This window comes from Aythya ferina (genome assembly GCF_964211825.1).
Source record: "Aythya ferina genome assembly, chromosome: Z".
NCBI lineage: Eukaryota > Metazoa > Chordata > Aves > Anseriformes > Anatidae > Aythya > Aythya ferina.
The window spans coordinates 10,573,636-10,587,692 of NC_140299.1; the positions used below are offsets into that span (position 1 = coordinate 10,573,636).

The 14,057-nt window shown below is 70.0% G+C and overlaps 2 protein-coding genes across 2 annotated transcripts; one reads left to right on the forward strand and one right to left on the reverse strand.

The window, feature by feature from the left end:
• The first annotated feature begins 1,518 nt into the window (after positions 1-1,518).
• On the forward strand, positions 1,519-3,231 carry SPAG8 (sperm associated antigen 8). The gene is made up of 7 exons (XM_084504590.1): positions 1,519-1,685; positions 1,865-2,183; positions 2,301-2,475; positions 2,575-2,620; positions 2,705-2,819; positions 2,911-2,973; positions 3,051-3,231. The coding sequence occupies exons 1-7, from the start codon at positions 1,534-1,536 to the stop codon at positions 3,183-3,185; spliced, it is 1,005 nt and encodes a 334-aa protein (XP_084360716.1). The 5' UTR covers positions 1,519-1,533; the 3' UTR covers positions 3,186-3,231.
• Positions 3,232-3,427: 196 nt separating this feature from the next.
• On the reverse strand, positions 3,428-13,414 carry NPR2 (natriuretic peptide receptor 2). The gene is made up of 22 exons (XM_084504591.1): positions 12,633-13,414; positions 9,243-9,442; positions 9,035-9,148; positions 8,156-8,291; positions 7,953-8,047; positions 7,740-7,872; positions 7,544-7,628; positions 7,335-7,455; positions 6,943-7,017; positions 6,741-6,818; positions 6,431-6,535; positions 6,221-6,292; positions 5,961-6,120; positions 5,713-5,868; positions 5,465-5,633; positions 5,224-5,370; positions 4,911-5,034; positions 4,745-4,813; positions 4,500-4,674; positions 4,299-4,397; positions 4,101-4,192; positions 3,428-4,002 (listed from the first exon to the last, which is right to left on the reverse strand). Exons 1-22 carry the CDS (start codon positions 13,381-13,383, stop codon positions 3,940-3,942), a joined length of 3,219 nt encoding a protein of 1,072 aa, XP_084360717.1. The 5' UTR covers positions 13,384-13,414; the 3' UTR covers positions 3,428-3,939.
• Positions 13,415-14,057: the final 643 nt, after the last annotated feature.

Consider the following 14,057-nt stretch of genomic DNA (forward strand, 5'->3'; position numbering starts at 1 on the left):
ACACCCTGTACCCCCCTGTGCATGCACCACCGTGCAGGACACGTCGTATTGCACCTCCCCCGGGCCCCCTGCACGTGCAAGACACACGCAGCCCCGTACCCACACGGTGGCACCGGGCCACCCGGCCACGTGCAGGGCAGCAGCGGGGCCACGGCCCCGGCGTCCATCGTCTCCCTGCCCCGTGCCTCCTGCTCCGGCCGCCGCTAAATTTAGCAGGGGGCCGGCGCTGGCGCAGCGCGCAGCCCACCTGGCACCGCGGCGCGGCCGCCTGGGCCCCCGCCAGGCGCGCAGGGACCGCAGCCGCCGGGGATAATGTGGGGTCTGTTCGCCCGGGTGTCGCTGCCGGCGGCTCTTGGGGCCCGGCTGGGGGGCTCATGGAGGTTTGGGGGGGGGTCCCTGCGCTCTGCAGACCCCTTGCAGCCGTTGCAGATCCCTGCTCTGGAGCACCCTGTTAGTGGGGGCTCCCCAGAAGGTGCACATGAGAACATGGGGGGGTGTGGAATAAGGGGGGGCACTGGCATTGTCCTGGGGGGTCCCTAAAACATGCACGCAGGCTACATTAGCATTGTGCCCCCCCACACACACACTTTGTGCCGGGGCAGGCGGGGGGCCCAGGGTTGTTTTCGTTCCCCAGCCAAGGACTATCGCAAATGACGCAAGTTCCCCAAAGACATCGAGGGGAAGAGGGGGGGGGAAGAGGAGGAGAAGGAGGAGGAGGGGGGGTGGATGTGTCAGCAGCACGCTGCGCCCAGATGTGCTCCAGCTCCCGCTGCCGGGCCCCAAGCCCTGGGCTCCCCGCAGGGTGCCCCGGAGCAGAGCCACATCCCCGGGGGGGCGGACACCGAGGGCACGGCGCGGGGGGGGCCTCCCCGCTCACCCCCAACCCCGGGCACGTGTGTGCGCCCCCCCGGCGCTCCTCTCTCTCCCGGCAGCTGCTCGGCAGATGGGCTCGCAGCAGCCTCAGCCCCGGGCCCCTTCGCGGCGGGGCTGCCGGCACGGACGGCCCCCAGCTCCCCCCCTCCCCGACGGCTTGGCCCGGAGCCGAGCTCCCGGGGCGGGGGCCGTCCCCGCTGGGCCGCGGGGGTGAGACGCGAGGCCGGCCAGGATAAACAAGAGGCCCCAGCGCCGGCAGCGCGGTGGCCCGGCCGGCGCACACCGCAGAGCGCTGCAATAACAGCCCGGGGGCCGCCGCCGTCAAAGGGCCCTTCTTCTGCACGGCGCCCGTCGAGGCTGGAAGGGGCTGGGAGAGGGAAGGGGGGGGGCGGAGAGCAGGGCTGGCGTCCTGCAGGCTCGGGGGGGGGGGCGGCAGGGCCCTGCCCTGCCCCTCCCGGGCCGCCCCCTCCCCGCCCCGAGGCGCGCAGAGGGCGCACGGCGCGCCCCGGCCGCCCCCTCGGGGCTGCGGCCGCGCACGTGGACGGAGCGCGCGCGCGCGCCGCTGGCCACGCCCCCTGCCCCCCGAAACCACGCCCCCCCTCGCACATCTCCCGCCACCTCGCCCCACTCTGTCCCCGCCCCCCCCGAGGCTCTCCGCCAATGGGAGGCGCCCCCGCGCTCGGCTCCGCCAATCGGATGGCGAGGACGGCGTCCCCCGTCCCCATGGAGATGGGAGGGGGCGGCGCGGGAGAGGAGCCCCCGGGCCCGGCCATGGAGCGCGGAGCGCGGCGGGGGACGGAGACCCCCAGGGGGTGGGCACCGGGGGGCACCGGGGGGGCACTGGGGAGGGGGTCCGGGGGTGCTGGGGAGGCACCAGGGGGGTGTTTTGGGGGGTGCTGGTGACCCCGCCTGGTGCTGGGGTCACCCAAAGGGCAGGGGTCACCGGGGGGGCACTGGAGGTCGTGACCCCGCTGTCTGTCCCCGCGCGCAGGGTGGCTCTGACCGGCTGCGCGCCTCCAAAGCATGGGGGGGACCCCCGGGATGAGCCCCCCCCGCGCACGGTGAGGATGCGGGGGGACGTGCTGCTGCCCGTGGGGGGCTCGTGCCATGGGGAGCCCCCCGGGGTGGTGGTGGTGGACGGCGGCGAGGAGCCGGGCGCCGACGGGGAGCACCAGGAGGAGCAGGAGGCCGCGGCCGAGGAGGTCCCAAAGGTGCTGGCCGTGGCCACGGAGCCCCCCGAGGTGCCGGCCCTGATGCCCGTGCGGGTCGTGCCCCGCGGGAGCTGCTTGATCCACAACTGGCAGGAGGAGGTAACCCCACAGCCCCCCCGCTCCTCAAATCGGTGCAGGGGGTTCAATGCACTTGGGGGGCTCTGGGAGGGGTCGGTGCCATCCAGGGGGGGTGCTGGAGCCACGCCGTGTCCCCAGAGAGCCACCAACGACCTGGACCAGGTGCCGGCGCCGGAGATGGGCAGCGAGGGCTTCGTCCACCGGCACGGCCACCGCGGGCTGCTGACCCGCCAGCCACCAGCCCAGCCTCCCCCCAGCACCACCACCAAGCACGCCTTCCGCCCGCCCCACAGCGTCCCGATGCTGGCGAGAGGTGGGGCATGGGGGTCCCCACCCCAAAAAAAAAAATAACTGGGGGGGAGGGAGGTGCCGAGGGGCTCAGCCCAGTGCTGAGGGTGCCGGCTCCCCGCAGGGCAGCGGGAGGCCACGCTGGAGCTGATGCTCTACCAGAAGTACAGGTGAGACTGCCCCTCCCCGGCCCCAAGGGTGGTCCCCGTGCTTGGGGACCCCAAAATCGGGCAGCTGGGGGGGTGGTCCCACAGGCAGGAGCTGCTGGAGGAGATGTCCCCACCCCGTGCGCCCATGGAGAGCCTCTCCACCACGCACCGGGATTTCCAGGCGGGGGGCTTCCAGCCCATGCCGCTGCCCACCACCCAGGTACCCACCCCACACCTCGCACCCCACCAGGGGTCCCCGAGCACGCCGCCCCCTCCCCGGCTGACACAGGGGCTCCCTTTTTCCACCGCAGCCCCACGACTACCGCACGGAGCAGCCCTGCAGCTTCTGGCTGGAGCAAGCCCGCAGCGTGCCCGTGAGCACCCCCAGCCCGCCCTGCCCGTGGGGACAGCACCCCCTGCTCACGGGGGTCCCCGCGTCCCTCTCCTTTAGGGCGTCACCTGCATCCGCACCGGGGACAGCCCCTTTCGGAGGAACGCCGCCTTCTCCACCCCCATCACCCAGTACCTGGAGCAGCCCCTGCCCCACGTCGCCGAAAGCTACGGGGTGCGGCCGAGCAAGCAATAAAGAGCAGGCGGTGTCCCTGCCCTGGCACCCAAGGGTGTCCCTGCGACCCTGCGCACCTCGGCTGTCCCCTGTGGGGCAGGGGACCCCGATAGCCACCCCCTGCTGGCAGCCAGCGCCACCCCCACATGCGGCACGTCCCCGGGGATGCGCCCTCTCCCCGTGCCCGCGGTGGGTGACACGTGTCCCCGTCCCCGTCCCCATCCAGTCCCCCAAGCTCGGAGCCCCCAAAAGCAGACAGCGGCGCTGGGGGCAGTTTGTATTTCAACAAAATAGTCTGCGCGGACGCCTATATTTACACCTGGGGAGGGGGTATTTACAGGAGCCGGGGGGGGAGGGCTATGTACAGGGGAAGAGGAGGGGGCGCGGGTGGGAGCAGCAGGGTCTGAGCCTGCCCCGCTCCCTTTGGCCCCCCTGGGGAGGGGGTGAGAGGGGCGCAAGGAGGGGCTGAGTACTGAAAAGAGAAGGCAAAGTGCCCTGCGGGGCAGCCAGGCCCCAGGGGGCGGCTCAGAGCCCGCCGAGCCGAGGGGTTTCGGGGAGGTGGGAAGGGGGATCGGGACCCCGAGGGGCTTTGGGGAGGGGGGTGTTGGGGGTCGAGGCCGGTCCCCCCGCTCCGTGGGGCAGCGGGAGGCTCGGGAAGGCTTTGCTGGTGCTGATGGGGGGGGGACAGGCGGTGCCGCGGCCGCTGCGCCCCGCACGCCCCAAACCTGCTCCGGTGCGCCCCGGGGGCACGGGGGGGCTGGGGGCTGCGCCGGGCTCAGACGACTTTGGGGTCTTTCCTCTCGCCCAGCAGCCAGTAGGTCCGCATCTTCCCCTTGCCCTGGGAGTGGAGGGCGGTGGTCAGACCCCCCCACACGGACCCCAGCCCGTGGAAGGGGAGGGGGGGGTGTAGGGGTGGGTTTTGGGGAAGGGATTCACCTTCATCTCCACGTCCCCGCGCAGCTCCAGCTCGAAGCAGCCGAACTCATCCAGGACCTCTTTGGTGGTGGAGGAGACGTGGATCTTCAGGGCTGGGGGCGCAAAGGAGAGGTGGGGGGGGGGACACACGACAAGGACGTGGCCGGGGCTGGGAGCAGGACGGGACCCGCGGTGCCCATCCCCGTCCCCATGGCTCACCCTGCCCGTTGGACTCCATGCGGGACGCCGTGTTCACCGTGTCCCCGAAGAGGCAGTACCGCGGCATCTTCAGCCCCACCACTCCTGCACACACGGGGCCTGGGGAAGGAGAGGGACAGGGGACAGGGGACGCACTCAGGCCGGGATGGGGGGGACACAGGAGGAGGTGGAGGGCACGCAGACTGCACCCCCCAGGCTCACCGGTGTGGATGCCGATGCGCAGGCGCAGCTGGTCGTTGGGCCGGTGCCGGATCTTGAAGGTTTTGACGGCCTCCAGCAGGGCCAGCGCCATGCGGACGATCTCGTGGGCGTGCAGCTTGCCGTTGCGCACCGGCAGCCCCGACACCACCATGTAGGCGTCCCCGATGGTCTCCACCTGACACGGCACCGGGGACGTTGGGTGGGCTCCTCGCCCCCCCCCCTCCACCTTTCCCCGTCCCCCTCACCTTGTACACGTCGAAGTTGTCGATGATGGCATCGAAGCACGTGTAGAGGTCGTTGAGCAGCGTCACAACCTGCAAGGAGCAGGGGCTGGCGCTGGTGGTGGAGGTGATGGGGGACACACACACACACACACGAAGCCCCCTGCCCGCCCCCGTCCCCGCTCCCCACCTGCATGGGGGTGCTCTCGGCCGACAGCGCGGTGAAGCCCACGATGTCGCTGAAGTAGATGGTGACGCTGTCGAACGCCTCGGCTCGCACCGTCTCGCCGCGCTTCAGCTGCTCCGCCACGGAGCTGCCGGGGAAAAAAGGGGGCGGTGGGTGCCGGGGGACCACCACCACGACGGGTGCCCCTCTCCCCAAAATCCCACAGCCCGTCCTCCCCTTGCCAACAGCAGCACGGGGAGCCGGCGGGCACCACGACCCCACAACGGGCACCACGACCCCACAACGGGCACCCCGGCCCCGTTTCGCCCCCGCTCACTGGGGCAGGATCTGGTACAGCAGGTTCTCCGCCTTGCGCTTCTCCTCCAGGTAGGCTTGCGTGCGCTCCTCCACCAGCTTCTCCAGGTTGTTGGCGTACTGCTCCATGCGCGACAGCAGGTTGTCCAGGATGCTGGTGCTGCCCTCCCTGCAGGGACACGGACGGACACAGGCGGTGAGGACACGCACACCGTGGGACCACCCCCCTCCCCAGCCCGCCCCAGGCTTCTGCCAGCACCCACTTGTTGAATCTGCGGATGAAGATCTTGATCTGCCCGAAATCGGGGCGCTCGGCCGGCTCCTGCGCCCAGCAGCGCTCCATCAGCACCGCCAGCTCCTCGCTGTGCACCCCGATGTCGATGGAGGGGCGGAAGAACGGCTTCTGGCTGTTGCGCACCTTCTGCACGATCTCTGCCCCGGGGAGAGGGGACTGATGAGCACGAATCCCTTCCCCAAAACCCACCTCACCCCGTAACCCGGCCCCTCGAACCTTTGGGGCTCAGGTCCATGCCCTCGATGTAGAAGGGCCCGTTGCGCAGGGCGATCTCCTGCACGATGATGCCGAAGCTGTAGACGTCAGCTTTCTGCATGCCCTGCGGGGGCAGCCGGCCCTTCTGCAGCAGCTCCGGGGCCGTCCACAGCTTCTCTGGTGGGACACGGCCACGGGATGGTGAGGCAGGGCCACCCCGTGCCCCCCCACTGCCACCCGTGTCCCCCTCCCCCGCGGTGGGCGCTCACTGGCGTAGAGGGCGTGCGTGTCCTCGCCGTCGCAGGGCGAGCGGAAGCTGGCCAGCCCGTAGTCGGTGATCTTCAGCACGAAGCGGCTGTCCACCACGCAGTTGGAGGACTTGAGGCTGCCGTGGTGCCCGATGATGCTGTTGTGCAGGAAGGCCATTCCCTGGGGGCGGACAGACAGACGGACAGACGGACACGGTGAGGTTGGCACCACCCCCCCCCCCAGCCACTGACCCTGCACCCCGTGCGCACGGCTCGGGTACCTTGACGATGTCGTTGATGAGCGAGTAGCGAAACATCCAGTCCAGGTTGATGCTCTCGTTCTCCAGGATGTCCTGTGGGAGGCAGCACGCCGAGCGCCGGGACGGTGGCACCGGCACCACCCTCACAGGGTCCCCATGGCCACCCCGTCCCCGAAATCGGAGCCCCCCCTTCCCCCATCTCGCCCCAACGCCCTGTGTCCGCCCCCCTACCTGCAGGCTGCCCCGCGGGCAGTACTCGGTGACGATGCAGATGTTGGGGGGGTCGATGCACGCCCCGATGAAGCGCGTCAGGTGGTTGAACTGGATGTCCCTCATCTGGGGGAGAGGAACAGGGAGCGTCTGGATGCGGGGTGCCCCCGGACACGGTGCCGCTCCCCATTGTGCCACCCACCGTGGCCACAAAGCCACAGGGATCCCTCTCTATCCCCCCACTGGGGGTGCCCCCAGTGGTCCCACAGCCCCACCACCCCCAGGAGGGGACCCCACACCCCCCCCATCAGGGTGCCCACCCAAAACCTACGTGTTTCAGCTCGAAGAGCACCTGGCGCGTCAGCTCGATGCGCTTCTTGTTGACGTGCTTGATGGCCACCACGTTGCCCTGGGGGCAAGGTGAGACAGGGCTCAGCGCCCGCCGGGAGGATTTGGGGAGGGGAGCGAGGTGCCAGCGTCACACCAGGGGTGTGACCGAGGGGGGATCGGGTGGTGGCGGCGCTCGGACTGACCTTGAAGTGCCCGGTGTTGGCGAAGATCTGGTACTTGCCGTGGGTGGTCATCAGGGAGCCGTAGCTGGAGCCGCGCTGCGGGGAGGGAGGGTTAGGGATGGGGACCCCAAGGAGGGGTGGCAGGCACACAGGGAGCCGGGCTGGGTCAGCCAGGGGTGTGCAGGGGGGTGGCAGGGGATGAATTGTGGTGTGTAGGGCCAGCAGCAGGTCTGCACACCCCGTACCAGGGGCTATAGGATGAGGTACGGGGCACGGATAGGGGATGTGCAGGGGACGGATGAGTGCAGGTGATGGGTGCAACGTGGCTGTGGTTTTGTAGGGGACGGAGGGGCCATGCAGGGGCAGGACAGGGAGAGGACTGGGGCAGTGTCCTGGGGGCTGGTGGCTCTCACCAGGGACAGGGTGAGCCGGCTGCCCGCGCCCTTGTGGTAGCGCTCGGCGCTCCCGAAGTGCAGCTCGTCCCAGCGGATCCTCCACAGCATGCTGGCCAGCTCCTTCTCCAGCATCAGCTTCCTGGGGGGGGGGGACACACACAACACGCACAGGGGGTCAGGCTCCTGCCCCCCAGCACCCAGGCACGGCTCCCCCAGCCCCGACCCACCTGAAGATGAGGAAGCTGGAGATGCCAAACATGACGAAGGTGAGGCCGGTGCCCAAAGCCACGATGGCCAGCGTGGAGAGGGGGGCTGCAGTGAAATGGGGGGTGGGGGGGGGCACACTGTCAGCACGCCACTCGAGGGGGCCCAAAACCCCCCCAGGGAAGGACGCTGGGCACCGGGGGGGGGGCATGCACCCACTTTTGTCGCAGGAGGGGTCATCCACGTCGAAGACGCAGGGCGGGTTGTCCAAGGGGGGGGCCCCCTTCACCCAGCGGATGGGACGGCCCAGCCAGCGGATCTGCTTCTCCGCGCCCGAGTAGTGTCCCACCACCTGGGCAGACAGACCTGAGCCTGGAACACCCCCTCAGCCCCTCCCCAACCCCTCCAGGACCCCCCTCGTGCTGCCCCCACCTCGTACTGCCCGCTCTCGGGGTCGCCCATGGCCCACAGGTTGAAGTCGGTGTCCCGGTCGTTGTTGCCGTCCATGCTCACCAGCCCCGTCACCCCTGCGGGGGGACAAGAGGGGACCCGGGTGGGTGGGATGGGGACGGCGGGACCCGAGCCCTCAAGACCCGTTGCCAACTCCCCCCCACCCTTCACCCAAAAAAAGCTACCCTGGAACTTGCGGTCCCGCATCTTCTCGATGAGGTGGGTGGCGTTCTTCTTGGAGCCGCCCTCCCGCAGGGTCTCGTTCAGCACCATGGCGTACAGCAGCACCCCGTCGTAGAAGCACCCCGCCACCAGGTTCATCTGCCAGGAGGGACCTCAGCACGGCACGCACCCCCCCCCGCGGCCCCACAGCCCTGCACCGGGGCCCTGCACGCCTCCATAGCCTCACAACCCCACACAAGGGCCATGCAAACCTCTGCAATCCCATAACCATGCGCCAGGGCCATGCACACCTCCCTAGCCCCAAAAACCCCACACTGGGGCCACACAAAGCCCTGCAATTCCATAACCATGTACTGAGGCCATGCACACCTCCATAGCCCCATAACCCCACACAAGGGCCATGTAAACCCCCTGCAATCCCAAAACCATGCGCCAGGGCCATGCACACCTCCCTAGCCCCATAACCCCAAACCACAGGGCAATGCACACCTCTACAACCCCATAACCCCAAACCGGGGCCACGCGCACTCCTACAGCCCCATAACCCAACAGCAGGGCCATGCACACCCCTACAGCCCCATAACCCCACACTGGGGCCACACACATCTCCATAGCCCCATAACCCCACACCAGTGCCACGCAAATCTCTTTAAACCCATAACCACGTACCGGGGCCATGCACACCCCTACAGCCCCATAACCCCAAACCAGCGCCATGCACACCCCTTCAACCCTATAACCGTGCACCAGGGCCACGCACACCCCTGAAAATCCACAACCCCACAGCAGGGCCACGCACACACCCTGCCGGGACGGCACCACAGCCACCCCACAGCCCCCCCGGGGGACGGTGCCCCCGGCACGCAGCGGGAGGCACTCACCAGGGAGTAGTTGAGCTGCACCCCAAATTTCTGCTTGGCTCGCAGGATGAGCTGCGTTTGGAAGTGCTGGTACTCGGGGTTCTGGGGCTCGTAGTAGGTGATCACCAGCACGGTCTGCAGGATGGCACAGTGCCCCGTGTCACGCAGCGGGGCCACGCTGGGCACGTCCCCGTCCCCGTCCCTGTCCCCATAGGGAGGCGCAGCTCACCTGGAAAGCCTCGCGCAGCCCCGAGTCCTGTCCCGGGCCCTGCTGCCATGGTTTGAAGGCATCACGGGCAGAATCTCCCCGCAGGCTCTCCCCAAAAACGTCCACGTAGAAGAAGACGTAGTCGCCGTTGGTCAGGTTCTCGCGCTGTGCCAGCTGCATGATGCGGCGCAGCATCTCCGGCGGCCCGCAGAGGTACACCACTGCGGGGACATGGGGCGTCAGGGAGGGGGGCACCGCTGTGGGACCCCATCCTGGGACGTCCCTCGCCCGCCCCGACCTGCCCACGCCACGTCGGGCACCCTGGAGAAAAAGGGGAGCTCCCAAAATCACCGGCGCCCCCGTGCACCCCACCCCGGGGGACGCCACCGTCCCGGCACCGGCTCCGGGTAGGGGAAAAATGTGTCCGGGAGGAGCGGCGAGGCTGTGCCCCCGCAGGCCGCTGGGGAATCCATACCGAGGAGAAGGACAAAAACATGTTTGGGTTTGCGGTCGGTCGTGCGGCAGGAATGTGCAGGTTCCCGGATTCCAGCACCTTCGGCGGGGCCGCGGCATTAATTGGAAACAGAGCATCTGCTGCCGCGACCCGGGCGGCAAAGGGGGTGCCCGGGCCCCGTCCTCACACCCCCCAGAGACCCCAACCCCGCTGCCGGGGGGCTCCACCAGCCCCATTGGGATGTCCAAGCGGGTGACGCGTGGGGCTGGCCGCGGGCACCGTGTCCGTGGGGCTGTGCGCCCCACGGGCTGCGGCGGAGAGTGTCCGAAACCCCCCCGAGCGGGGGCCCTCCTCACCCTCGTGGAGGGCCAGAGCGGAGGCTCCTGCCACTGCCTCCTCCCTCCCCCCGGAAAACCAGGGCCCCCGCTCCAGCCAGCCTGGCTGGGAACCCGGGATTGAGCAACGGGGGAGGAGGCGGCGGGCGCCGGAGGAATGTCACGCTCAGACGCTGGCCCCGGCGCGCGGCCCTCCCGCCCCGGCCCCATCGCGGGCACCGGGGGAGGGCTCGGGGGCAGCGGGGGGCAAAATAATAATAATAATGATACAAAAATAAAGTAAAAACACGCACAGAAAAAAAAAAAAAAACAACAATGGGAATGCGGCGGGGTGGGGGGAAATTGGAGGTGATGAGCGCGCCGGGAGTGGTGCTGGTGGCAGGGGGGCCGTGGTGACAGCTGGTGGCAGATGGTGGCACGGCCCCACGGCGGTGACAGACGCACGCCCGGTCAAAGGGCAGGGGGGTGAGGGGGGCACACGGCACCCGAGTGGCTCCCGGTGTGGGACGTGGGGCTAACGTGGGGCTGGAAGCATCAGGGGAAGGTGCCCGGGCCCCCTCCTCCTGCCCGCCCGTTCCCCCAGGCGGAGGACCTGCGCTCGGCGGGCAGATGCTCCGGTAATTCCCTGCGCCGTGGCTCTAATTATATCAGCGCTCTCACGAGCAGCAGGAGGGACGTGGGCCCCTGCACGTCGCCCAGGCCCCTGCCAGAGGGACGGTGGCGAGCACCGGGTGGCCACACACAGGCACGGGGCAGGTGCGTGGCCGCCCCGCTCTCGCTGATGGAGACCCCGCTCCTCGGGGCTGTGAGCAGCTCCGAGGGGACCCCTGGGGCTGTCCCCTGCCTCGCCAAAGCCACGCTTGGGAGATGGGAGCTGACACCCTGCGGTGGCACCGAGGTCCTAGGGATGTGGGGCCCCTCGCCAAGGCAGCCCCAGGGGACCCCCATCCTCGCGTCCTCCGCCTCGATGCGCATCGGGGCGATTTAGGGCCGCATTCAGCCTCTCTCCCCGCGTGGTGCCTCGCCCCAATCCCACCCAAAGCCCCCCGTCCTCAGCCCCAGGGTGCAGAGCTCCCCCGCTGCCCCATCTGGCTCCGCTGGCCCCGGCTCGATGTCCTCCTTAATGACACAGCATCTCAGGATCCATTAAGGAGCCGCGCGGGGCGGCTGCCTCCAGGATCGATACACCCCGCTCATCAATAATGGACGAGCGAGCGTCAGGCTGCCCTTGCTCTCCAGCTGCCTCCCTGAGCCCCTCCATTTCCTCCCGGCCCGATATAGCCGCTCTCCCGAGGCGACAAATTGATTTATACCCCCCCCTTGGCACCAGGGTGGGGCCGTCCCCATCCCCGTCCCCATCCCCGTCCCCATCCCCGTCCCCATCCCTGTCTCCGTCCGTTTGCCACAGCCACAAGCAGGGACTGACACAGGGCAGGAGGCTGCCACCTCCCCCCCGAGCACCTCGGCGTGCCGGCACCGCAGCCACCGCCAGCGCCGCCCGACAGCCGGCCACGTCCACACCGTCACCCTCCGCCTCCCCGCGGTGCCCGGGTCCAGCCTGCCCCCGGGGACACCCCGACCCCGATGGCCCCCGGGCTTGGGACAGACAGGGCAGGGTGGCCCGAGCCACAGCGTGCCACCAGGGTGCCCCCGAGTCCCTCTGCTCGCTCCCGTGCCACACATCCCACCGGGGAGTGGGGGTCCTGCTTGGGGTGAGGGCGGTGGGGGGCTGGGAGCAGGGGTCCTGGGACCGGGGGGGGGGTCCCAAAGGGTCCTGCTGCCCCCTCAGCCCTGCTGTGAGCATGTGTGCTCGCCCCTCACCGTGCCCTGTACCCACAGTGTGCTCACAGCTCAGCGTGCCCCACAGGGGTCCCACTGCGTCCCCTGCCCCTCGCCGTGCCCCACACAGGTCCCACTGCGTCCCTGTCCCCTTGCTGCACCCCACACGGCTCCCACTGCGTCCCCAGCCCCATGCCATGCCCCACATGGGTTCCACTGTGCCCACTCCTCGCTGCACCCCACATGGGTCCCGCTGCACCCCCATCCCTTTGCTGGGTCCCACATGGGTCCCGATCCCTTCATTTTGCCCCACACAGGTCCCCTGGCTCCTTGCTGTGCCCCACAGCGGCCCCACTGTGCCCACCCCTCACACGGGCCACACTGTGACCCCAGCCCCTTTGCTGCACCCCACAGAGGTCCCACGGTGTCCCTGTCCCCTTGCTCTGCCCCACAGAGGTCCCAGTGTCCCTGTCCCCTTGTTGTGCCCTACAGGGGTCCCGCTGCTCCCTCGCTGTGCCCCACAGAGGTCACACTCTGTCCCTGCCACCTTGCTGCGCCCCACACAGCTCCCACTGCGTCCCCATCCCCTTGCTCCACCCCACACAGATCCCACCATACCCACCCCTTGCTGCGCCCCACACAGCTCCCACTCTCCCCCCACCCCCTCGCTGTGCCCCACAGAGCTCCCGCTGCGCCCCCCTGCCCTGGCAGCGCCCCCCATGCGTCCCACCGTGCCCCACACAGATCCCACCGCATCCCCATCCCCTCTCCAGGACATTTTTCCCCTCCATGGGACATTTTTCTCCCCCCCCACGCCACGCCACGCCACGCCACGCCACGCACCGCGCCCGCTGGCCTTGATGAAGTGGATGGCGGTGTCGGCGCCGCCCTCGTCGGGGGAGTAGATGTGGTGCCGGACGGTGAGGTTGCTGCCGTCCTGCAGCTCCTGGAAGACGCCCTCGATGGTGAAGTAGTAGGGCCGGTCGTCCGTCTTGCGGTCCACGTAGAGCAGGGCGGCGCGGGAGCTCCAGTTGAAGTGGGCGTGCAGGTGGGAGACGAAGGCGCCCAGCTTGGGGGCCGAGGGCCCGGTGCGCACGGTGGTGCGGTAGTGCTCGCGCTTCTCGCTGAAGCCCACCGCCACCGCCCCGGCCGTGATCAGGGGCAGCCGCCAGTGCGAGGCGAAGCGTCCCACCGAGGCGGCGGGGTAGACGCACCCCGGCCCGAAGAGCACGTCGGGGTCGTGGTAGAGCTTCAGGTCCACGGCTTTCAGCGGCGCCACGTACTCGGAGCACGCGCCCCCCAGCTCCGAGCTCATGAACTCGACGCGCACCGAGAAGGGCCTCGGCAGCAGCGGCGGCTCCCCACGCTGCAGCGCCTCCAGCGCCAGGCTCAGCGCCGGTTCCACGCGCGGCCAGGCCCACGCGTAGCTCACGTTGCGCTCCGGCAGCACCACGGCCACCGTCAGGTTGGCGACCGCCCCGTCGGGGGGCGCAGCCACCGCGGCCGCCGCCGCCGCCGCCGGTGTCCCCCGGTGCCCGCCGCCCCCCGCCGCCGCCAGCAGCGCCGCCAGCACCAGCGGCAGCCCCGGAGCCATGGGCCCCGCCGGCGGATCCTGCGCCCGCGGATCCTGCGCCCGCCGCCGCCGCCGCCGCCGCCTGCGCCTCCCCCGGGCGGGGCCGCCCCGGACCGGGCAGCGCCCCCCCGGACCGCCCCGTCCCGCCCCCGGAGCCGCCGCCGCCACCGCCCGCCCCCACGGGGAGAGGGGAGAGAGGGGAGAGGGGGGAGAGGAGGGGGGGCGGCCCCGCCGTCGGGGGTTGTGGGGAGGTGGGGTTGGAGCAGGGGGGGGGCTGGGGTTGGGTCGCGCTGCAGGGTGGGGGGGGTGGGGAAGGGGTGTGGTGGCTCCCGGGGGGTCCAGAGAGAGGGGAGTTGGGGGAGGGGGTGTCCAGTGGGAGGGGGTTGGGGAGGGGGGGGAACCGGCTCTGGGGGGCTTCAGCACGAGGGGGTTTGGGGGAGAGGGTGTACGGGATCCGGGGGTCTCCAAGGTGGGGGGATTGGGGAGGGGGTGCCCCGGCTCCGGACATCTCCAGCGTGAGGGGATTTGGGGAAGGGGTGTACGGGATCCGGGGGTCTCCAGCACGAGGGGATTTTGGGGAAGGGGTGTACAGGCTCCGGGGGTCTCCAACATGGTGGGATTGGGGAGGGAGTGCCCAGGCTCTGGGGGTCCCCAGCGTGGATGCGCACGGGTTGCAGGGGTCTCCAGAACGGGGG

Excerpts from the sequence above, each read along its gene's own strand:
- SPAG8 (XM_084504590.1), top strand. The coding sequence starts at position 1,534 with ATGGGAGGCGCCCCCGCGCTCGGCTCCGCCAATCGGATGGCGAGGACG. Across the intron at positions 2,184-2,300 it reads TCCACAACTGGCAGGAGGAG|AGAGCCACCAACGACCTGGA; the intron begins GTAACCCCACAG and ends CCGTGTCCCCAG. Across the intron at positions 2,974-3,050 it reads AGCAAGCCCGCAGCGTGCCC|GGCGTCACCTGCATCCGCAC; the intron begins GTGAGCACCCCC and ends CCTCTCCTTTAG.
- NPR2 (XM_084504591.1), bottom strand. The coding sequence starts at position 13,383 with ATGGCTCCGGGGCTGCCGCTGGTGCTGGCGGCGCTGCTGGCGGCGGCG. Across the intron at positions 7,629-7,739 it reads TGACCCCTCCTGCGACAAAA|CCCCCCTCTCCACGCTGGCC; the intron begins GTGGGTGCATGC and ends ATTTCACTGCAG. Across the intron at positions 5,869-5,960 it reads CACGCACGCCCTCTACGCCA|AGAAGCTGTGGACGGCCCCG; the intron begins GTGAGCGCCCAC and ends GTGTCCCACCAG.